Source organism: Anopheles gambiae, chromosome X (assembly GCF_943734735.2).
Source record: "Anopheles gambiae chromosome X, idAnoGambNW_F1_1, whole genome shotgun sequence".
NCBI classification, from domain to species: domain Eukaryota; kingdom Metazoa; phylum Arthropoda; class Insecta; order Diptera; family Culicidae; genus Anopheles; species Anopheles gambiae.
In genome coordinates, this window is record NC_064600.1 from 6,399,628 (window position 1) to 6,424,512 (window position 24,885).

The following is a 24,885-nucleotide window of genomic DNA, read 5'->3' on the forward strand; positions in this document are numbered from 1 at the left end:
GAGAATGCGTCGCTCAAACACGCCCAAAGCGTTTGCATCCTCCGTTCGGATGGTCCAAGACTCGTGTCCATGGAGGACCACTGGGCAAATCAATGTGCGGGCTCAAAGTCTTCTGGATCTCAGCAGTCGGCGAGGCCCATAGTATGTACGATTCCTCTGCACAATGCGTCTCCGGATGCGGCAGAACTAGTGATGGGAACAATGAAGTTTTCGTCGGGTTCCAGATAGTAGTAGGCCCGGAATCAGTTTCCTGGATCGGTTTCCGAATCGGAATTGGCTCCAAAATCAGAATCGGCTTTGAGATCGGAGTCGGTTTCGGCATCTCCATAAGAATAGGCGTTTGCGTCCAAGGATATTGACTGTCGCAAAGAATTCAAATTTACTCTTACACGATCCATTCTCATGGAGATTCCCGGACTGATTTCGCTTCTAAAACTTCTTATTTCAATTCAAGATCTGATTCTCAATCCGGAGCTAATTCCTATCCTGGAGTCAATTCTGAATCCGATTCCGGATTCTGGAGTCGACTCCAGAATCGGCTCCGGAATTGATACCGAGCACGAAATCGGCTCCAGAATTGATTCCGAACGCGGAATTGGGTAGGTCCGATTTCGAGCTCACACCACTAGTCAGAACCACCTTCTACCGCCTCGAGATTGTCGCCGTCAACTAATACACTGCCTCCCAGTTGGGTCCTATCATGGACTGAGCCTACGGCAAGCAGGTACTTCGTCTTCTTCGCATTGATCCTCAATTCAATTATTGCTGCTTAGGTCTCAAACACCTTCGCTGTTGTCCTGCCGATGATGTCGGTGTCATCTGCGAAGCCAAGAAATAGGAGAGACCGGTAGAGGATCGTGCCACGGATGTCGTTGTCTAGCCCCGCGTTCCAGGGTGATGTTGACGAGCAGACAGTTTGACACTCTCGCCTTGCACTGTACCCTGGTCATGGTGGCCTCTAACAGCCGGATCAACTTCCCAGGAAAATGGTACCAATGCTTCAATTAAGATCTGAAGCCTTCAATTCTTAATGCAGGCACTAATATACAGCTTCAAGGCAGCAAGGGAAGCAATTTTATTTGTAGCATTAGTTTTCTGGCACTTGCGATTGGATTTTTTTGCCAAATTTTTTAGGTTTCTGTCGTCTAAACAACATACCACAAAAATCATTGCACAGGAACATGATGCATAAAAAATGCAAACTGAAATATGGTTCATGGATGTCTCGCCCTTAGGCCTACATGTACATGCAAGATGAATTTATCTTCATGGTCCGTTTGGGTTAGTCACTCTGTACACGATTGGAATCAAATCGCTTACCTTTTTGTTGATGAATGTAATTGGCCGGAATCTAGACGATTTAAATGGCAATGGCACAGTGTGTACGTGACCCCTTAGTACATCCAAGCGACACCGTAATATGATGATCAATGATGGAATTTGCAACAAAAAAAAAAAAAAAAAAAAAAAAAAACAAAAAAACAAAACAATTTCCACAGTTGTTGGTGTGAGTTTATTTAACGTTTCTGTATCGATCGGGAAGTCAACCAAAATCCATCCGGCTTCGGGGATGGGACACCTCTCCATTACAAGTCGAGTCCCCCCTGCATTTTCATGATCGAAGCCCCCTTCCTCCTCGTGCTGGTTTCGAGCTCGAATGATTGCTTTTTCGTAAAAAAAAAAAATATCGTTACATCTAAAATACCGGGACAGCAGGGCCCGAAAGGCGTCCGCTCCGCCTGGTGTTGGGGTGGAGACCCCCACTACTTTTGCTCCTCCTCGTCGCCCTGGTCGCGGCCGGCACTAGCACCGCCGCCCTCCGACTGGTCGATGTAGTTGTCACGGCCGGGGATGCCAGAACCGTGCGAGTCGCCCAGCCACGGGTAGACGGCGGGACAGTCGAAGCAGGTCTCCATGTAGCGCGTGTCGCTGATGTTCGAGGTCGGCTCCTTGAACGCGAGCGCACACTTGTTCGAGATGTTGCACGGTTTCGGCGTCTGGGTCGATTTGCTCTTGCAGTTCCACGGCTCGTACCCGCCGAGCTGCTTGTTCGTCTTCGGGTCGGTGATCCAGGTGAGGGCCTGCGTGATCGTCACGAACCATACGTCGGGTCTGAGCGAGGTGAGAGACAGATAGAGGGAGATTAGAATAGCGAACACTGGCCAAGAAACTCCCAAAAACACCTACAGCGTTTGCGTCCAGTCGAGGAACTTGTGCAGGCCCCGCTCGAGCTCCTTGATCTGGAACCAGTTCGTGTGGAACGGCATCATGTACGGTGCTTTGTTCTGGTAGTAGTACCGCTCAAAGTCCTCCTGCAGCCAGGCGAACACGTCCTCCGCGTCGTGATTGTGCAGCACGCACTGGTCCATGTACGGGCAGTGGCCGCCCTCGTAGCTCTCGACGAAGTGCGCGTTCAGCGGCACCTCCCAGATGCCCGGGAACGACTTGGTCGGACAGGTGCCGCTCTTGCACTCGTGCGGTATCTTGTAGTCGAGCGTGTACGGCCAGACCGGGATCGGGCTGGGCGGCACGCTCACCGAGCTATCGTAGATGAAGCCAAAGTCCTCGATCACCTTGTACTGGGTGTTGCGGCCAGGCTTCAGGAACGGTGCGCGCATTCCATTGATCTCGTTCGCCGACACGTTGGAGAAGTGCTTCAGGATCGACCGCATGCCAATCATCTCGCCGACCCACTCCTCGTATCCCTTGTCCTGCAGGCCCATCTGGAGCGAGATGGTTTCGACCGCGATCTCGTGCCCATCGTTCGCGAGCGTCTGGATCTGCTGGTAGTTGCTGGAAGGTAGGTAGGAAGGAGGGATAGCGTCAGTACTGGGATGCGGTGGGAGATCGAGCTGTTGTTAGCTGGTTTAAAAAGCCTGGACAGACATCTTGGAGAAGTTGAGGTGTAGTTGTCCATCATTGCAACCGACCAACAATGAAGAATTCCAAGTCTGCCGAATATCTGGATGAACTCGCTCTCGCTCAAGAATGGAATGTTGCGAGACGCGCAACTTCTCGCACCTTGTCTAGGATTAACATCTTACGTCCTATCCCAACATCGTTCTTTAATTACGCGCCCTACAATAGACGCACAGGCATACGAAGAATAACGCATCACGCGGACCTAAGATTAGTTTTTTCCCGTTTCGCATTTTCATCTCCATCGACCGACTAGGTCTTCCCATTGAAAGACCAACCATAAGGTAATATATGGCTCGCGGGTGGGCTTTCCCTGCCATCCATCACGAGTGGGTCGTCTATGTGCGCGATCGGATCCAACCAAAATAATAAAAAAAAGCAAGCCCCTAATCTCCTATCTCTTCTCCCTACGCTCTGTCATGTATGATGTGCGGGATCAGAGCAGCCGCCCGTAACGTTCCGATCCGCCGCATCGTTTCGATTAGATGTAATGAAATTTCCCATCAATTTCTGTCACGGCGTGAAAAAATGTAATCATAAAAATTGATTATGACATTGCTTCCGGACGTTCCCCCGCGTTGGGGGATTGCTGGCCAACCATCCGTGCGAGCATGCAGATCCGCTGCAGTCTGCATTGCTGGAAGGATTGCTCGAACGAAAGAAAAGAAAAAAAACCGCATCGAAAGCACCATTTAATGCGCGGCTAAAGGGGGGAATAAACGCTGTCGGCACAGACGCAGCTGCACGAAAGGATAAAGGTGAGCACAACTCATCGCGGAACCAGAGATTGGTGGTTGAGCACAAAAAAAAAAAGCAGGCGGGATGATGGACGAAAATTGAACCTGAACAAAATAGCGACCGAGCGATGGCTATCCCTCCTACGGCTTTTGCGCCCCGCTCACAGCTCGACAAGGAACTCGGCTCGGCAAGATGAAAGGCAACACCGAACCACACACCCACACGGAACGCCGGATGGGACGGTGATGTGAGGTCCTTACAAAGACAATTTCAATTCGCCCTTTCGTCCCACCGGCGCTTCTTCCCGCTGCGTACGGAGGTTGCACATTTTGCTGTGGCGAGTTACGCTAAAACGTCCGTTTTTATTTGAAGCGCCTCAGCGCCAGCTATCACCATTGCGGCAAACACACAGAGAGAGAGAGAGGAAGCAACCCCTACCGTTCTAAAATATATGGAATAGAATTGGTCGGCGGTGGGCACTAGGGGCGAGCAAAAAGCCCGCCGGAGAAACGCGCGCTCGGGAAGAATTTATTGCACAATTTTTCATTTTTAATGGTGAAGTAATGCTCCGACACCGGCGACTCGAGCGCCCCGCCTCCCCACATTTCTCGACAGCTGTGCAGCGGATCCCTTTCTTTTTTTATCTGCCATCCCTTCCGTGCCTGGCGGCAAGTGCTTCCGGATCCGGATCCTCGACCAGCCTTGGATGGTTGCGGTGTTTAGCATTCGAAATTTGCGTCAGGGGCGAGTTGCAGCAAAACGCCCGCGAGGTGATGAAGAAAAATCGCCCGCAAATCGCCTGCACCTACCTGTGCCGAGGGAAGAAGCGGTGGGAGTTTTTTGCGCAGGGTTGCGCGTTCTGAAATGAGCGTTCCGGACTGTTCCGGTAGCAAGTTGTCGCCTCCGGCAGCCAAGACATTAGCTAAATTACCAAAAAATTCGGTGTCTCTCTGTGGATGTATGTGTGTGTGTGTGGAGAGGTGCAGCTTCGTCCCACCCATCAATAACCCCTTTTAAATGGTGGTTTGCCTTGTTTTTTTTTGAATATCCTGGAAGATATTCTTGGACGTGGACGTAGACAGCATAGCCGCGAGGGAGGATTTAACACAAAAAAAAAAACGATACCATGTAAAATTGTTTCTGTCAGGCAGCCGTGCCTCAGGCATCCTAATTGCCACCAGCACCCGGTGGACCCTCAGGATGTTGAATCACCGTGCCCAAAACCCAACCGGTGTCGCTCAGAGTTTTTACAAAAATTGAAACCGAAACCCCATTTATGCACGACGCGGCTCATCTGGAATCTGCCCGGGATTTGGGTGCTACATTTGGGCGATAGTGTTCTTTGGGGTTACTTTTTTGGAGCTTTTTTTTTTGGCCGGTTCATCACGCAAATGCTAAAACTGCTAAAAACCTGCAAATGGATGTACCTCGGCAGCGTTGCGCTTTGTACTGGAGGGGGAAGGAGGAAGAAGCGCTAGGATTTTCGTGTTCGCGCGCGTGTTCCTCAAACAAAAAAAAAAAAAAAACAACTACACTGAAATCTAATGCCTTCGCGGAGCCAAACCCTTTTACCGTAATGAAATGCCCCTCGGTAAGCCTTACCTGTACTCGTGCGAGATGAAGAACGTACCCTTGATGTCGCAGCCGTTCGGGTTTTTGCGCTTGCCGTTAAACACCTTCCGGTAGTGTTCGTAGTTGTTCAGATTGACGGCACCGTCGAAGGTGAGCAGTATGATCTGGGGCGTCTGAGAAGTGGGGAGTTCGTTAATAGAGTAGTTAGATATTGGCGTTTGAAGATGGGAAGATGAGACAGTACAGTAGGAGAACAAAAGTCGAAAACAAAATACGGATAAATGTACATCGATAATGGCAATTTCCTGGCTGAGCTGAGCGTGACGACCTTATCAGCGCCATCTGTGTAGTCGGTGGGGTCTGCATCTGCGGTAGTCGTCGTTATCGTAGGCAACAAGCCGCACTGTCGGAAATTAGGAACATTGGGATATTTTGGGATGCAGACACCCGAAGCACCTAGACAACTACCACACCACACCCAGCCAAGGGGGCATGTGTGGAGTTGGCTGTGTGTGTGTGTGTGTGTGGGGAGCATGTAAACAACCGATAATATCCTCCAGTTGCTCTGCTACTCCTGTGGAGTGGGTTAAGATCTGGGTCTGCGATGCAAACCTGAGTTTGCTAATCGGCAACTGCACTCAGCAGCTTGGAAGCTGTGGAGGTTTGCTAGGAACTCCTGTTTTTTTTTTTTTTTTTGAAAGAGCAATCTCCCTAATTCGCCCGAATATCCCGAATAGGAGAAGATGAAGATGATCAGATTGCTGATGCTGCTAATGTAGAGCTTGCAGGCTGCAACTGATAAGCACTGCCAGCAATAATGCCCCGTCGGTGGGTCTGGTCGGTGAAGATAGCGCATTTGGCTGGAGATACTGCTGCAGCTGCGGCTGGTCGTGCCAAATGCCAAGTTGTTAACATTTCCCCGCCCCGCTCGAATAGTTGGTCCTCGCAGTAGGATACTTTTTGTGCTGGCTGGTCTTGTTGCACAACTGCCAGCGATGCCACTACCGCGTATGTGTAAGTGTGTTTGTGTCTGCCATATTGATTCTGTAAAGCCGTGCCAGAGATAGGCATCGCGGTGCTGTACATCATATCTCGTTTTCAGCGTCGCGCAACCGGAAGCAAACCGAATTGGAACTTTGAGGATGTTCGGGTATGGAGACACACACACATACACACACGAAAGGGAATGACAACTAAATATACAAAAAAAAAACCCCGATGCCGACTTCACCTACCTCCTCTGGGTCGAGCCCCTTCGGAATCAGGGTGCCGTCCTTGTTGCAGTAGCAGTACGGCAGCTCACATTCCGCCGGGTTACACTTTTTCGCCAGATCGATCGGCGATTCGGTTGTCGCTGCCGGTGCTGGTGCGAGTATGAAAGAGGTAGAGAGAGAAAGAAGGAGATAGAAAGAGAGAGAGAGAGAAAGAAAAAATAAATAAATAATTGCAGGAAGAAAAAGGTTAACACACCGACGAAGCGAAAATGGGCGGAAATTGTATTTAGCACGCCGGCAGTTAGCACACTCAAACACACACACACGCACACACACACGGTGGTAACTACTTACTTGCTGCTAGTGGGCCACACTTCGCCTCCGCCTTGAAAGTGCAGTACTTCTGGATGTCATCGAAGTACAGACCGGATGGGCAGCGATTTAGGTACGGAAATCCATCAACGCACTAAGGGGAGATGCGGAAAACATACACGAAGAAATAGAAGATGCATGAAAATACACACACGGACAGGCACGCAGGGGGGGGGGGGGGGAAGGAGAGTAAATTGTGTTACGTCGGGCATTTTTTTTTTGTGTGTGTGGAATTTGGAGTTCGCAGCCGGAACGAGGAGGTACGAATTGTTGGGACGTTCGGGGAACGCAAAACGTCCCGGGATGGCTAAACGGGATAACCTCTTTTTTTTTGTCGATACCCAAAACTACCAGGATATGAAATTTTACGCTGGCGTAGTTACCATCTCGTCCAAATCCCCTTCCCATGCTGACGGGATTGCCCACAAGAGAAAAACGATAGAGAGAGATACTAAGCGACGAACTTCCTGAATCTTGCTGAACGATAATCGGTGCTGGTGGCAGCACATTGGCCCGGGACGGGCATTATACTAAGCGCACATTACTGAAAATCGACCTCGCCACGGCCCAATGCAGGTAGTTGCGTCAGCGTCAGCCCAGCGCCGGCTAGCCACTTTCCTCCCGAGAGGGTCCGGGGCCATACAATCAAAACCTCGGACGAATGGGCCTGTAAATCAACTACTTAGGTTCGTTATTTAATCGCACCGGTCTGCTACCGACCACACACACACACGGCCAAATTGGCTTCACTTGTGCGCCTCACGGGCTGCTCGCAGTGTTGGCGAAAATTTTCATCCCCTGAACAACAGTCACGCCAGCAAAATGGAAGACAAACAAAGAGGAGCGTGCAAGAGAAGATCCTCCAAAAAAAAAAAAAAAAAAGGAGCAGCTCGAAACAAGGCCCATGTAGGTGTCCGGGCTTTCGCTTTACAAAGTTTATGGTTATCTTTAATACTTGGAGCATAATATTTCCCGCTGCTCGGTGCCCTCCACCCGGAAGCAACTCTGCCGCGACGCCGGGACGTGGACGTTGGGGGAAAAGGACGTATGCGACGGTGAGGTGACTATGATGAGGCGAAGTCGTTTCTTTCTTACCGTTTAGCTCGCTGGACCAAACTGGGCAAGAATGTTGGAGAGGAACCAACTGCATGGCAGCCAGCACCAAGGTTGACCCGGTTGTGTAAGATCTTACGACGCACGAGGAGATGGAAGAAGGGAAGGTGTAGCAGGGTCCAGCAGGGTTCGGCAGACCGCTTAAAGCGTCTTCAATGGCAGCACCATTACGGTAGGTCGTTACGAAACACCACCAACCCGAAATAGTTATCCAATTTCGGGCTGTCCTGTGTCTTCTCGGCCGGCCAAATGTGCCGGTACAGGCGGATACGTCAGGTTGTGGAACAACGGGATATCAAGCAAAACAAAAAAAAGAACGTTGCTGCCCCTTTCCAGGTAGGTCACAGGACAGGTCGCTTCAATGCAGGAAGCACGCGCCACCGTTCACTGTCAGAATCACAATTTCCTTTAATCCGCCGGAAGGGAAGGCAGAAAAACTCGCTGCAATAAAAATATGCTCCTGCGGGGAGGGGTGCACTCCAGGCACACTGTGGTGCGAATTTTGGGGTAGTGCGAGTGCGAAGAAAACTTTAAAAGCATAAGCGGTAATAATAACCAGTGCTGCAAAATGTCATGAGTATCACGAGATTTTCACAAAACGAAAAAACAATGAACATATCCATGGTAGCTTGATGCTCATTGCTTGATAGTCAATAAAAGTGCGTCATGACATGCTGAACACGACGTGTGAATTTTCTGAATAATCATGATTTTTTTTTTGGCTGTGAACAGTGCTGCCAAACGCCCATGTTTCAATCATCAACACTCATGACTGAAACGAAACTCAAATCAGCTCACGTACACAACGCAGATGATCAGAGGTGAGACTCAAACAGTTGGAGGACCAACCACATGTTTAGTGACATTTTGTTTAGCACCCATCTCTTGATCACTCACTTGGTCGTGACATTTTCTGTTGGTGATAATCACGACCTTCTTGGAATATACTTGGCGTGTGGTCCCATTCAACAAAATGAGCATGCTTTCTCCCTCTGTCGGCTTTGATGGTCTGTCTGTCTGTGCAAACAGCACGAGAAATCATGCTCAATTTGTTTCTTGGAACCACTCGCCTGCACCGCATATCTCCCATGACTATCGTGATGATCACCGACAGAAAATGTCACGACCAAGCGAATGACCAAGAGTTGGTATCACAAAATGCCATCAAGCATGTGATGGTCGCAACTACTGTTTAAGTCTCACCTCTGATCATCACAGTAGAGCTCGTGATGCTGACATTATTTTGTTTCAGTCGGAATTTGTCACGACTATATCAGTGACATTTTGCACAATTGATCACAGTAAAACAAAAGGCATGACATAGTAACTGATCAAACGTAAAAATGGCACCAAAACGGGCACATTGATCACAGCAATCGTTTTAAGTATCACCTCTGATTATCACAATTGAGTACGTGACGCTGATATGGATTTTGTTTCAGGCAGATTTTTTGATGACATTGACAGTGACATTTTGCAGCACTGATAATAACCACATCGCCTGCATCTCCTCCTGTACACAGCTCTAGCTATTAGGAGAGAGAGTAGCAATTTCCTAAGTCACTCCTTCCCAGCTGTTCGCTTGCAAGTCAACCAAAAACATACAACAAGACACAAAAGAGAATTTAACGAAGGAAGGAAAGCAAACCAAAACAAAAAAAAAAACTGGGGAGCGGTACGTGAAATAGTAATAAAAGTTTGCTGAATGTAATTATTATCATTCTTGCACCGGCCTGGCTACGACTTGCCAGTTCCGGAAAAGGCTCTTTGCGGGTGTCCCTTTGCAAACGCGTGTCCTGGACCTCGGGTACGGGTAGTGACAATAATATACGAATGTAACGAGACATATTTTTGTTGTTGTCAAAGTGCGTGCGTGTGTCCCGGTTTTGGCAATTTTTTTGTTGGTCCAGGTTTCTTGGCGCGTCGGTGTTATAATGGTGTCCGCGTAATTGCGATACGTTTTTTTTTCTTTCTTCGGCTGTTGCTATATTCTTCTCGAGGGTGAACTTTGTGTCTGCTTGCTATTTCATCGTCTATTATGCGTTATCATTTTCTCTTGTTTTAGACAGTGGCAGGGTGACAGAGGTAAACGAGGGGGGGGGGGGGAGGGGTCTACAGTGTGAGATTGTGCAGCTACCAGGGCCGAATGTAGGACCGAGGACGGTGTGGAATTTATGTTGATTACATTTGCAACGCTCCGCGTGCCAGCGTCTTCTTGCAAAGTGTGGCACGTTTACCTTTGGGCAGCTGGCCTAAGGCCTGCTGTTTGTGTGGGTGGGTGTTTCGGAGGGGCTGCCAGCTGAATGCTACCGGTGTAACCACCTTCTGAATATGCCACAGGTCGGTGTGCCAACGGCATTTGCCATCGTACAGCCTTTGTTTTGTTATTGTGCAATGTCTGCGTCTGCAGGGACGGAGATCTTCGTGCTTTATCAATAGTTGGGCGCAATTTATTCATCCCGAGCTTCAATGCTTCCAATTTCCAATGGGAGTGTAGTACAATGTCGTTGTTTTTTTTTTGTTGCTGTTGTTAGGCATTACTGGAAATCAACCAATAATGTCGACGTTGATCGATCACAAAATTGGCACACGCGAAGCAGCATGTCGGTGTCTCGAGCCTAAATGTCAAGGCACCAGACGCCATCTGGATCACCCCGTTAACGTTGCTTTTGCAGGCGTCAGACACACACATACACACACACACACACGTCCGATCCGGTTTCCGCGTGGCGTAATCGCTAGACACTGAAGATGTCCGTAACGATGTCTCGAAATCTTCGAAAACGGCACAACAAAAAAAAGAAAGAAAAAACTGGAACCTGCCTGGAAGTTGCCCCCGAAACAAAAGAAAACCTGTCCTGAAGTGTCTGGGGCCTCCGGTGTTCCCAAGGAGACCCGACAAAAGGTGTCTCGGCCGCCCGCTTCCAGCAAAATGATATGGCGCGCAATCAAGTTGTTGCTACCCCGGGGGGAGGATGCTCGAACATCAAGGACGTGCCGTTGGAAAAGCCCGGGGTTGCGAAAACAGTGGCCTGGTAGCAAACATAGCAACGCCGCCACAACCGTGCCTTACTGGTCTTCGTTCACGGGGCTCCGGATGACCTTGCTGCTGAAGATCTCACTGTCGAGAGGCCAGGGCTATCTGTGGCTTAATTAAGTGTGGGTTGGAGGGAACGTGTTAGAAGATCACCGCAAAAAAAAAACAAACCGAAAAAGACAGACCGAAAAAAAACAAGCCGAAGCCGATTATCGTCCGCAGCACTCCACGTACTCCTACGCCCTCTGGAATCCATTGCCAGCAACGCCAACACATCCGGAGCATGTGCTGCCTGTCGTGTTTTTGGTTAGCCCTACGTACCTGATAAAATCGGCGGCATGTGACCGGGTCGGCAAAGTTACCGTTGCCCTGCTCGACCGGACACTTGAACTCCTTCTCCTCCTTGTTCTGCTGGGCTGTTGGGAATAGACGAAGAAAACAAACAATGTATGGCAAGAACATCAGTACCTGGGGCAGCAACTTGCGTATGCAAATGAAGCCGTGTAAAATGGATTTAGATTTAGAATGGCTAGGCGGCCGATAAAGGGGGGTGGGTTTTTGGGGCGCCTCCGGGGGCTCGACCTCTTGGGGAAGCTTGGAGGATTACAAGCAAGCAGGTAGGAGATATTAACGCTCTGCCACACGGGGCTGCCAGACGTCTCTGAAGGCCGTTCTGCAGACTCTCGTGTGTTTGTGGAATAGAGGGATGAGAGCATTGTTGGACGGAGGTGCGTAAAAATATGCTACGAAATATTGTGCTTCCTTCTCAGCCAGGTTGACCAAGTAAGTAGAGCTGGTGTGCAGAGTAGGCGATAATCAAGATGTGCGTCAGGATATCGCTGAGCCGTCCAGATTAATGATGGGTATAGTTGGCAAAAATCTGAAGTCGCATCAGCATTTTCCGGAATCGTACGAAGTCTTTAGAAGCCGTCTGAAGACCGACTTCAGACGACTCCTGACGACTCCTGACGACTCCAGCCGCCTCCAGACGATACCGGATGTCTGACTCCAGACAACTCCAGAGAGCACACCACTAGTCCAGATATCCTACTACGACCAGACCTTGTGATGTTACTTTTTGTTTGTTTGTTTATCTTCCTCGGATAGCCTACTGTACGTACTTGTGCAGCTCCGGCAGATCTGAACCGATTTAGTCTCCGGGAAGCTAATTAAAAAGTTTACCTGATCCGGGACGTATCCCAGGCAAGGGAAGAGTTTTTTTTTTGTTGGAGTAGAAAACAGAAAACCACTCCAAGGAATTCGTTCGACTCCGAATGTCTCCAAACATCGCTCTCTCTCTCCCTCCTGGGCCTTTTTACCTTGCCGGTGTAAGAGGCACATGAAAGGCCCTTTTCTCTGTTGCCCAGCTGCATCATCATCAGCACTTCCACCAGCAATGCATCCCTCCCCCCCCCCCCCCAGGGTTGCAACTTTCACTGCTGAACTGAACTTTTATCGGCCGTTTTGTGCCTTGCGGGGAAGGCAACCGCCGTTGCACAACAGCGCTCTGATAGCGCGTTGCACAATTGCCCCACGCAGCCACCGATAATAACGGTGCCGGCGGGAAGAGCAGAATCACGACCGTGTGGGTTGAGGCTCCCGAAACTAGCTCAAAACCCGGGAGGAGGAACAACAACAGAAAAAGAAGGTGGGATTAGATAATAGAGGTGATATAAATAATTTCCCAACCCAACCGCACAGTGTTTGGGAGAAGGAGGAGGAAGGAGTGGCTCTTTTTTTTGATAACGTCCTTAACACACACACACACACACACACACACACACACGTTTGCTATATCGATGATATTTTGGGTACGGGGTGTTAGGCTACGATTTTCCAGCGGCCTTTTGCAGCCAATCGCCATTCGTTGGCTTCCCCGTAAGAGTGTCTTCCGTTTTTTTTTTGTTACGAAAGTTGAAGCCGCTAACGCTCCTCAACTCCTTTTCTTGCACCTCACCCGCTTCAAACCGTCTTCCCCATCGCACACATGCTTACGCTACGCCCGCAAGCAAAAAGATGAAGAAAAAAAAAGATCCAACCCTGCCGGAATAAATTATGCTAATACTACACGAGAGGTGGTTTTTCGTGTGATTGGTGTTGTTTACTATTTATGCAAATGCGCGAACTCCCCAAAAAAAAAAACTCCCTCGATTGCATCGATTTTTCGTATCCTTTCCGCCCTGACAACAGCAGCAGCAGCAGCAGCAGAGAAGGAGCAGTGCTTCACGGTGCTAAAGGCTTTGCCGTTCGGCTCAACACGCTGCGCCCGACACGTCGCATCTTCGACACGTCGTGGAGGGGTTGGTTTTTTTTGTTGTTGTTGGTATGTTTGCCCCAAAGTCTTCCCTGCGCCAACCGGTTTCGGTCCAACGTTAAACGGTGCGCAGGGAGAGGTGCGCTTACGACACCTACGAGTGGTCTTGCGAGTGTGGTAAAGGGTGACTCCACCCCGGGTCGGTTTGTTTCATGTAGATAAATCGATCCATGCAAATCCATGCATCCAAAAATAGGTGCCGAACCGTGGAACGAGGAAGGTCGAGCTAACTCCAGCAAGCGTGCGAAACCCGCTACAGACACGCCTAGTAGTACTGCAAGTGGACGTGGGGTGTACCGACGCGCTGACAGACAAGTTGTGCCGGACACAGACTGAACAGATCGACAGGGCTGTCGATTGCATTCTGTACATTCGAGCGCTGCTCGATATCATCGGGTTTGGTTTCCATTTTCTTGCACGTCGCTCAGCTTCACTTTCATTAACGGACGTGATCCGGTAGCTCTGTGATGTAATGGAGTGTTATTTTGTTGCGAGACACACACATATACACACAGGCGGAGAAAAAAAAAACACACACTGCAATGAAAGAAGAGGGGAAAAATGATACGAGAGCACGATAGCGCGTGCTTATCATTGCGGCTGCAAGCAGCCATCATTGCGCGTCATTAACCCTTGCAGGGCCGAGAAGGACGCCACTCAGGCTTTGCACTGTCGGCTCTTGCTGCGCGGTAACTCGAGGTTTCCGCTCCGCTGGCACAGCTGGGAGCTTCTTTGCTGCCTTGTAATGTTTTGTATTGCACAGTGTTATCATGTTTTTTTTTCTCCCAAAATGTCTTCGTCGGCTATCTAACATCTTTATACAGGATCGACCTTAACCAGCTAGAAATTGCACTGTGCGACGAAACCATGCATAACCTTCACTCTGCTGCTTGCTGGTTTCATAATGTGTGTCCACGTCGTACGTACGATGCAACCACAACGGCCAAAACCCGATCAAGAGCGTGTCGGAAAAGGTCACTCGACTCGTGCCGGACCACTTTCTCCGTATCTCGCTACCCACACTCACACGCACACACGGGCGGGATGCAAAAGGTGGGTTTGACTTTTCGCGTTGCACACACTGGAACAACTTTCGCTTTCGCGCGGCGCAAACGATACAGACGCATCGCCCGGGCACGAGGATGATCCGGCCCGCGATTTCCAACCCAATCTGCTATCCTGGAAGGTCGTTAAATGTCACCGGGAGAGACAGTTTACATACCGGTAGTAGAAACATGCTCAATTGATGGACGTTTGAATTATTTTTAATATCCTTTACAAACAGTTTTGAAGGAAAAAAAAGCTCACGAAATGATATACATTGCAGGTACGCTACGTCACACCTCGTACCAGCGTCTTGCTATCCGAGGGTTAACGCAAACAATAACAACACAGCAAGGACGCCACAAGCAACAAATGAAGCAGTTACAATGCAACGCGGGCTAGAACAGCCTCTTCCGTGCGCTTCACCAAGCGTCCTAGAGGGGATTGTTTCACCTTTTTATATCTTCTTCTTCTTCTGCTGCCATTGCTACGGCCCACACCACCAGAAGGTTTTACAACCGAGCGAAAGTGAAGCTATAAAGGTGAACGAAAAACTGAAAGTGGTTTGCTGGTCTCACGCTCTCTCTCTCTCTCTCTCTCTTTCTCCCGGAGCTGCTGCCTGGATGATGGTTTGTTTCGATGGCTTATTTTTATTTTTGCTAGTGACGAAACACACACACACACACGTTAATAGGTCTGCCGTGACATTCCGAGAGCCATTTCACTTTCATCGCGCGGAGAAACCGGCTCCCGGCCCGGGATAAGATGAAGGGGCTCACTCACGCAGAGCCAAACCCCATGCCCATTCGGTGGCGTCCCTCCCGCTGGAGACGCTTTCGCCTCACGCGTGTGTGTCGGATGTCGGATCCCCGTAGCGGATCAGCTTGGACGCTTCACTATCATGTGCACCTGTGAGCGTGGAGATGGCTGCTCCCCCATTTGTGTTATTGTTTTGTTCTTGTGTGATTTTTATCTCTCTCTCTCTCTCTCTCTCTCTCTCTATCTCTCTCTATCTCTCTCAGTGAACGCAACGCAAACGTAATGAATTTGTGTGATGCAGGCCGGTTTTATGGGTGCTGTTGTTATTTTTGAGTGTACCGTAAACTCACGTGTGCTTGGCATCTATCGATGACGTTTCACCTGTGCGGTCCCCACGCACTGGAAACGAATTTATGTGATTACAATTTTTATGTCACACCTTCACGATGTCATACATCTCCTGTCCTAAGCCGCCCCGTGTATAATTTTTTTTTGCAACTCAACCCTCCGCTAAATTGATGTGATAAGGTTTTGTTGTCGTTGTGTTGTTGTTTTTTTTTTTACAACACTACGTCTAAGGCCGGTACAGGAATCTGCATTTTGGCGGCGCTATTTCGTCATAGGCGCCCGACAGAAGGATAAAATGTTATAGGAAAACAACAGCAACACAAAAATGCCCTCATGCAACTCTTGAGCCTGCACGGTGTTTGCGTAATCTGCAGCGAAAACGAAGTTATCTGTGCAGTGCCGCGTTCCGGGTGGAGCGCTGTACAGTGCCTCGCCGGAAACGCAATTCGTAATCGAACGAATGGGTGGTAGTAGTATTGTAGTGTATTGAATTGCTGCCACTGCTGCACCGGGAAGCGTGGTGCCTTCCCTCCTAGTGCCTCCGACAGTTCGCAACACACCGAGGCACAAGCACGAGTGGGCAGAGTAGGCTTACCGAAAATTGAATAATCAAAACTCGGAACGTACCGGCAGCAGCTCAGTGCAAAGCCAAAACAAAACAAAACAAAAAAGATGGCATCTGCTGAGCTAAAGCAACCAGCATCCGAGCACAATCTCTCTTGGGTGTTCGGGGCGAGTGCAGATACATTTGCCAGTGTTTGAATATCGGCTTGTGGTGGCTTTGATTTGCCGTTGGAGGAGCAGAGTGTCAGTGCCTCTTCTAAGCCACTGTTTACTAGAGTTTACTTACGGACGCTAAAAACCCCTAACCTAACGCGTGATCGCGTCCTGACCAGCAGCAACGGTGGTCCCATGTATCAACACTCTCTACGGCGGTCTCGGTAGCGGTAGATCTCGTGTTTGTGGTGTGTTTGAAGAAGAAACAAAAAAAAATAAATCCACACACCACACTGTGACGCGAACGAAGCCGGGACGAAAAACAGGTAGTCAGGGTGTAGTGCCGTATGAGCTATTCGTATAGAATAATTCAAATGAGTCGCTGGTGAGTAGTGACTCGACTCACGAATGAAATCTCCCAAGATTTATGAATCTTGGATGAATTTCCGAATTTTCAAAAAAACGAAAAAAGAGCTCCGAGCCTTTAAAGGCTCACAAGCTTAATAAATGCCACACGAACCAGCAAAGAAGAAGTAAATTATAATTGTCTCATTGCAAAAACATATTTTATTTATCTCACGCATTAGAACTCAATTCGTTTGTAATTTTTAAAATTAAAAATTTCTTATTATGTTTATTTTAATAAAAGTAGTTCTTTTTTAACCCATATTTAATATTTTTGAGATTTATTAATTTTTGAAGTACAATACATTTATGATTCTTGGATTTTAAATATTAATTTGTTCCTCAGATGCATTGACTTGCTTTAAGATTTATTCCAAATGAATCAATGCAAAGCATCGCAAATCAACAGTTACCCAACCCTACACACCATCCCAGCGGTAATGTCGGTTCGGCGTCCGAGGCACCAGGAGTGGCACCCCGAACAAACAGTGGCTGTAAACATGAAAAGTGCGTCCTCTTTAATAAAACACTCTAATAACTACCAAAGCTCCATTAGCACCCCGGTTCGAATAAATTGTTTTCGATCGATGGCTAAATGTACGCGCTCGCAACGCGCGAACCATTTTTTGGTCCTTCGAACACGAATCGTTTCCAATTTTGTTTTCACTCTCCAACACACGTCTAACGCAAACGGAAGAGTAACGAAAGTTGGAGCTTTAAAGCTGGTTGTGATTTGGTATATACGTGCGTTTGTGTGTATGTACATGCGTACATGCGTATGCTACATTCACGGCCAATTTGCGTGTCCATTTTGGGTGGCCCACGCCAGCACCTTCCGGGCAATCATGTCGGGCTTAGCGGAGCAGAGAGCCTTGGTAACCTTTAACCTTGCAAAAACAAAGCTTCGCTTCGTGTGGGTGGGTGTGTGTGTGTGTGTGTGTGTGCGCGGGGCTCGCTTGTGTCTATATGCACAAAAGGGCACGGTGTAGTATTGTTTTCTTGATCTCCAGAACGTGACCTACGGGCATGCCGTACTTGCCCGCGACGCTACACTGCCCGTGTGGATAGCTCGCCCGGCTCGCCCGGGCGGCTCAATAAAAACGTGCTGAATGTAATGAAATATTAAGTCCACAGCCGGGAGGGCGTGGCGGACAGGTACGCAGGACTACAGACCATCTGCACTGGGAGGGATATTTTTACAGCTTTCTGGAACGAGATGCGTGTCGAATAGCGTCTGCCGAGAGACAGTCGCTAGACAGTTGGCCACCGAAACGAAGGCCAATTGCAGGCCGGAAAGCGTGTCACTTCCTGCCGCGGCACTTAAAACTGTGACGCAAACTTCGCAGCTCGGCACGCAACGGTTGACCCATCTGTTGTCAGCGTCACGGTACCTTTTTTTCGGGGGACTCGTTTCTATTCGTTGGTTGACTGCTGCGGTGCAACTTCAACTCCGGCAAAAACAAAGGTTGCCCAACCTTGAAGGATCCACTCTGCGGTACGGTGAAGGTGTGTACCCATTAGTGCACCGATAAGAGAGTAGTTGCGCTACGATATATTGACTCCCGCACCGTACCCCGCTTCCTTTTCCTTTCACAAAAAAAACCCCGCAAAAAGCCAGCTCATCTCGGGCTCCGAGAGTTCGGACGCGACGCGAGTCGCGCTTGTTTGTTCGTGTTTTGTTTGCTCGACTCGCTGTTTGACTGCATGTTTGCTGCCCGTAAGTCAACAGACACAGCGCAAGGTTGGAAAAGATGAAATGAAATGGACGAGTGTATTGCGAAAACAAAAACCAAAATATAAAAAAAAAACAACCTTCACGCCGGAAGTACGTGCAGGCGGGTCGGTCTGTTTAGGTTGGAGTTTGTGTTTTATGTATCCGTCCACGTCCACTTCAGACAAGAACGGCAAACAAAACGAACAAAAAAGGAATACGTTTGAAGCGACGAACCTGGCAAAGGTTACTAAAAAGGCTAACCGTAAGGATGAGGCCCCCGTGCACACACAGGCTCGAGCACTATCCTTTCAAAGATGAAGCCCGGAACTGGGAGCTCGTCCTGTTCGGTCTCTTTGGACACCGGAAATGGGGCAGCCCCGGAGGATCATGCTGGGCGGTGGTCCGTTCGACTTGTTTGCACGTGTGGACCTGCTGTTTGTATGTTTGTATATTTTATGTTTTCCCCTTTTAAACTCCCGCCCTCCGGAAAATGGACCGCTACTCTCGCTGCTCCGATTATCGGGAAATTATCGCGCAAACCCCTTTTTAATCGGGGTCGGGGACCAGCGGTACTGGCCTTCAAACGTTTACTTCCCGTGAGTGTCGCTCCTGCAGTATCTGCTCTTAAATCTCTGTGTGTACTAGTGATGGGTAAAGCTGGCAGAAATCAGGGGTCGACTCTCCAACTCAAAAAATTCTGGAACCGACTGCGGTAAGAAGGCCCGCCCAGAATTATCCGAATTATCGTTTGGAGTTGTCCAGATTCGATAGCAGTCATCAGAATTCATCCGAAGTCGTCCGGAGGGGGTCGCTTGGAATCATCCGGAGTGGCCCGGAGTAGGCTGGAGTCATCTGGAGTAGTCCAGAGTCCTCGGGAGTCAACCGGAGTCGTCCGGATTCAGGGCCGTCCGGAGTTGGCAGACCGGTGCAATGTTTTTGTGATGAGGCTTGCCATCTTTAACTCCGACTCCTGCTCTTTGGGTGATTCCGATTCATGTCGACTCCTTACGACTCCGGACGACTTCGGACGGCTCGGGTTTTCTCTGGGCGACCTTGGACCACTCTGGATGACTCCGACTCTGGGTGACTCCGGTTTGCTCCAGACGAAGCCGGATGACTACCGGCAACTCTGGACGACTCCCGACGACTCCGGACGTCCCTGGGCGACTCTGGACCACGCCAGACGACTCCGACTCTGTGTGACTCCAGTTTACTTCAGTTTACTCCAGACGACTCCAGACGACTCTGGACGATTCCCGGCGACTCCGGACGTCCCTGGGCTACTCTGAACCACGCCAGACGACTCCGACTCTGTGTGACTCCGATTTACTCCAGACGACTCCAGGCGTCTCCGGCCGACTCTAACCGACTCTGACCGACTACTTTCGCCTCCGGACGACTCCGACCTCCGACGACTCCGACTCTGTGTGACTCCAGTTTACTCCAGATGATCAGGAAGTCTCCAGGTCGACTCCGAACGACTCAGACCGACTCTCTTTCGACGCCGGACGACTCCGAACGACTTTGACTCCATATGACACCTACTCCGAGTGGAACTAGTGGTTCCGATTTTGTCGGAGTTGGAATCGGACTTAGCCCGAGTCGGATCGGAGTCGTGGGTGCGCTCCAAAGAGTACACCACCAGTATGTGTGCCCCGTTAAGCCCAACCGCTTTGCAACTGAGCCGTTGAATGATGGCAACTAGCCGCCCCCCCCCTAATCACACACGGGATGCATTATTCAGGTCGGTTTTATGAGCGTTATCAGGGCGACCCCGCACGGTCCCGGCAAATTCGCACACTCTGTTGATTCCGACGGCACCTGATGCGCAAGGTGGATGCAAAATGGATGACATTTAAAATGCTGGTAAACTTTGACAGCCGTACTTGTTTATGGGTGTTTTGGGAGATGAACAAATACATTTTGTTGATGTTGGTGTTGATGGATCTGATTGGCTGTTGTGACAGCTCTTTCTAGGTGGGACGAACCTGAGCTGTCGGGTTAGAGGTCCGCAAAGTGGCACTTTCTGTACACCTAAAAGCTCCAACTTACAGTTTGGGAGTCAAGCGGAGCTGTCAAATCTGACAGCTCGCCAGCCAAAATCGAAAAGAATCAAATCATTAGACAGGGCTACCGTTTTGCGCACCGGTTTGCAAACTCACTTCCCAGCCCAGGTGCGAGTGTATCATGTGCAGACAACACACACACACACACACACACTCACGCACACATGGGACACCTTTGGGCAGGGCAGTGCCTAGAATGGTGCCAAAAAAGCAGTCGTCCTCCCAATTGTCCCGCTGACAATTTGTGCTCTGCGTCCTCGTAAAGCTGACTGACGCGATTCAACCTGCTGAACCACACTTCTCTCTCTCTCTCTCTCTCTCCCTCTCTCTCTTTCTCCCCCGCTGCCTAATTTAAGCCAAAACCATACGCTTTGATTTGCATTTTGCACGCGGGCGGAACCGGAAGCGGACGGCATTTTATCGGACCTCGGTGCTTGGGCCGGGCCGGGCTTATCGAGATGAAAATTATCGGTAAACAAATTATGAGAACGGCTCCCCAGCGAGCGCGTAATGCGACTTTATTTGGCCTGCAGGCGTGCACACACGCGCGCAAAGTGTCCACGCCAACGGGTGAGCGGCGGCGTTTCCGGCGCATGATTTTGTATTTGCCACGGCTTTTCCACGAAGCTGCACGAGACAGGCCACGGCTGATGGGGGAGGGCGTTCGCCACGGCTTAGTGGTCGCTAAACCGCGCGAAACCTTCACAATGCTACTATTTATTGGAATGTGGCCGCCTGGGGTGAAGGTGTATGTGTGTGTGTGGGTGTGTTTGTTGCTCCGATCACGGCTAGCTGAAAATCACGTCCACCTAAAACCAGGAAGCGAGCGTTGTCGGTTTTAGTAATTATATTTTAATCATGTGCCGTTGCTGGAAACCCCCCCCCCCCCCGACCCCGGTCACGTCGGGGTTTTGGCTGCTCGGTTGGGCTTTTGTTTTGTTTTCAAAACGTTCTTATGTAGCCTTTTAAAAAGGTGCTGCAACTATTTGGCAAAAGAAAATGGAATAACCATTGGCACCGGAACTACCGACCGACCGAGGTGCGTAATGGGTTGCGAAGCGGAAGGAACCGGAAGCTGGGTGCTAAAAAGTGCGTGCGAAAACTATTTATCCACCCAATTCGCTGCAGCCGGAAGCGACGCACGGAAAGATTACCTCAACCCCTAATGTGCGGCTGTGATATGCGGAAGGCAAGACGGAGGTTTCAATATATTTATGAGGTTGAGGTGGAAAAAAGCGATAATTGTGGCGAAATTTCTTGCGAGGAAGGGGCAGCGAAACGTACTCTATTCCTATAATGAACACACACACACACACACATACGGCGGATACGGCTGTGTTGAGCCACACACACACGTATACGCACACACGTTGTAGAGACGAGAAAAAGCTTTTCATAGAAAATTAATTCGAGGAGAATAATTATCAAGGCGCAAGTGTGAAAGCGAGATTTGAACTCATTACTGCCAATGCGGGGAACAAACGTGCAGATAGCCCGCTCGGGGGTCTAATTGCGCTACCAATTGCGCTATCAAGCTTACCGTCAATAGGCAGCGCTGGAAGTGCTTCACATTCTACCACAGGTGTATTTTTTCGGAATGTATTGATTTCTTCCGTTTTCTAAATTCAGCATTTAAATATAATAATCTATTCCGCACGAAAATCGAAAATCGAAAACCGTATGCGTAAACATATTATCAAAAAAAAAACAAGCTGGCACCATGTTAACCGCCCAATAAAACCGGATGCAATCGCGGGTGGCGCCACAAAAGTAAAAAAAAAATAAGAAAAAAAAAAACTGCAACGCGAAGAGAGAAGCCAAAACAGGAAACAGAAATACTGCGCGAAATGAAAACAAAAATTTGCGAGAACGGCAAAAAAGACCAGCACACGATCGTAATGAAAGCGAGCGCGAAATAAAACAAAATGGGAAGGAAAGAAAGCGGCCGGTCAAAACCCCGGGTTTCGGAGCTTGGGGCGAGAAAATGAAGTGAAACGGAAAGGCGCGAAAGGCACGAAACAATTACAGCAAAACCGGAAAAAGAAATGTCTAAAATCGAAAGCAACCGAGGCGCGCGCGCGCAACACCTTCGCGATCGGTGCTATTGGTTGCTCTCCATGGTTTGTTGTGCCTTTCCGTTGTTTGCCGCTGGTTTGCCGCTCCACTCCTGCCAAATGCAATCCGAGCTAATGCTGCAAACGAAACAATGCGGCCCCCGTGCAGCAACAGCATCCCACCCACCGTTGAGCAATTATGCGCGACGTAAGAGTGCGCAGCGGGGTTTGCAGGGTTGCGTTTTGTTTTGTTTCGTTCGCTCTTGCTTCACGTTTTCTCCCTGCCGCTTTTTACGGGTGAAGTAATGAAACCGGCTTGTAGTTCCGCCTTTTAGCTGGTGCTCCCCTGTGCGTCCCCATTCCCTGTGCCCGCCGAACAATCAGCGCTAATGGCGGCGTGCACCGCTGAGGTAACGAGCCTGAGCCAGCCAGCGCCATTTCGTTGTGTGTGCGCGCGCGCGCGCGCCTCTCTAGAGTGCGACAGTTTACCCCGGGACGGTTATAAGCTCCCCCCCCCCCCCCCTTGGGGACCAAGACATCCGTGGTGGCTGAGCTTTTGGAGCTGCGAGAAATTATGGGCCGAGAAAGCTGGCGGCGTCCATTTACCCTGGGGGTGTGTGACCCCCTCAGCATGCCGAAAAGGGGAAAGCCGCACCGAAGGCGACGCCGTAAGAAGGAGAAAGATGAAAGTAGCAAAAAATGCACTCAAACACATACAGATATTCTGGCAATCATGCCAAGATAATGGCAATACATTGGCAAACTGCAACAGTGATAGGCAAAATCGCGTGAATTTCTGTACCATCGAATCGAAAAGTGAAGCTGAGCGGCACTCGTTTCGTCACAGCACAGAGACCCTGTGGCAGAGAAACCACAGCCTAAAGCCATCCGCCTGTGAAGCGCCAACGGAGGCATGCGAGCGCCAACCATCCCCCCCCCCCCTAGGATGACAAAGGCGTGTTGCAAATCGGTTCATTTCCTGTACCGCGTCGAAGCGGAACCAAGGCAACCAAACCCCACACCGGTCGGCCAAAGCAGCGCGGTTGGTTCTGCTCTGGTTTTGTTTTCGTCATCTTCGTCTTTTCGTTCGCCAGCAACGGGGGCCGGCCAGGAAGTTACGCCAGTGCGGAGCGGACGAGCCGGTAACATCTTCGGCCGGTTTGGCAACATTGCTCGAAACTCGTTCAAGGATTCCTGGGTCTGGGACCGGTGGCTGTGCAGTGCTGTGCAGCTCGGTTCAGCTGCCTATCGCCTTACACGCCTGGGAGCCGCACCGAAAGCTGAAGGCCATCGTGCTGTTGGACACTACGAGCACTGCTGTGAAAGTGAATGTCGTGCTCGTGAAATTGATATGAAAGGGAGCTGGCTGCTTCGGCACAATCGTTGTTGTACACCCCAGGGTGGGGGAGGGGGGGGGGCAGAAACTGGTTCTTTGCTGTTGGAGCTAGAACCGAACGCGAGAACCGAAACCGTGTAGTTCGTCCCTGGACCCTCTGCGCGGACGGAAGGGTTGGGCAGGTTTGTCGGGAGGTTTGCTGGAATTTGTTTGCTAGACTAGATTAGACATTGCAATTTACCGTTCACTAGACAGACGGCGGCTCCGAAGAGAGCCACGGCGAGGGCTCGCATGATGCAGGGTCCGAGCGATGTCGGAGCGATGTCTGAGGAGCGGGTCGCTGGTATCTATCTCTTGCCCGCTAGGGGAGGCCACGTACTGCTGCTTCCGGCTTCCACCACCACCACCACCACACACACACACAAACACACGTACAAAGCACTGCACAGAGCCACAGACACTTGGACACAAACACACACACACACAAGAGCGCGCGCACGCTTGGCGCTTTCTATTTCAAGCTTTGCTCCGGACACCAGGAGGACTCGCACATCCGGGAGGGTACCTTCAACCGATCGGCGCGCACCGCGAGTCACGCGGGAGAACAGATCCCTCCGATCGCTGGCTGGGAGGTGGTGGGTGGGTACAATTGATCGCAGCGTCGAGCTGCCGAAACCCCCAGGAACCCGGACGGTTGATTGTAGTGTGCGCTGCTTAGTAGCTGGAGCTGCTGCTGCTGCTGCTACCAGTCCCGTGTGCGTTCGGATCCAAACTGGCACTGGGGTCACTGGGTTCGCATCCCCCAACGGGTCTTACCGTTGGAACCCGACAGTCGAATCACACACATTCACACAGTCGGGTGCTGCGCGAATCAAGCCGGGTCGTGTTGAAGAGGTGGCAAAGCCGAAAGAGAAGGTAAAAGAGAATGGCTGAGGATAGAGTGTGAGGTACAGTGTGCATGGATGAGACAGAGAGAGAGAGAGAGAGGGGGGATAGAGCTGGAAGAAAGGAGGGGAGTTGGAACCATGCATGTTCATAGGAAAGTAACTAAGGAAGAAGAAGCTGAACTGAAGACTGGGCGCTCTCTAGGTGTGTGAGGAAGAGAGATGTGGCGATCACTTCAGAAGAGTCGCCACCGCCACAGCAGACACCTGCTGGACATG

The 24,885-nt window shown here is 50.1% G+C and overlaps 1 protein-coding gene across 1 annotated transcript; it reads right to left on the reverse strand.

The window, feature by feature from the left end:
- Positions 1 to 1,490: 1,490 nt before the first annotated feature.
- LOC1271898 (chitin deacetylase 1) lies at positions 1,491 to 24,516 on the reverse strand. The gene is made up of 7 exons (XM_310753.5): positions 23,964 to 24,516; positions 11,287 to 11,381; positions 6,798 to 6,909; positions 6,465 to 6,592; positions 5,260 to 5,402; positions 2,188 to 2,793; positions 1,491 to 2,112 (listed from the first exon to the last, which is right to left on the reverse strand). The coding sequence occupies exons 1-7, from the start codon at positions 24,013 to 24,015 to the stop codon at positions 1,764 to 1,766; spliced, it is 1,485 nt and encodes a 494-aa protein (XP_310753.5). The 5' UTR covers positions 24,016 to 24,516; the 3' UTR covers positions 1,491 to 1,763.
- Between the last annotated feature and the right edge of the window lie 369 nt (positions 24,517 to 24,885).

Excerpts from the sequence above, each read along its gene's own strand:
- LOC1271898 (XM_310753.5), bottom strand. The coding sequence starts at position 24,015 with ATGCGAGCCCTCGCCGTGGCTCTCTTCGGAGCCGCCGTCTGTCTAGTG. Across the intron at positions 6,910-11,286 it reads CATGCCGCCGATTTTATCAG|TGCGTTGATGGATTTCCGTA; the intron begins GTACGTAGGGCT and ends ATCTCCCCTTAG. Across the intron at positions 5,403-6,464 it reads AGGGGCTCGACCCAGAGGAG|ACGCCCCAGATCATACTGCT; the intron begins GTAGGTGAAGTC and ends CCCACTTCTCAG.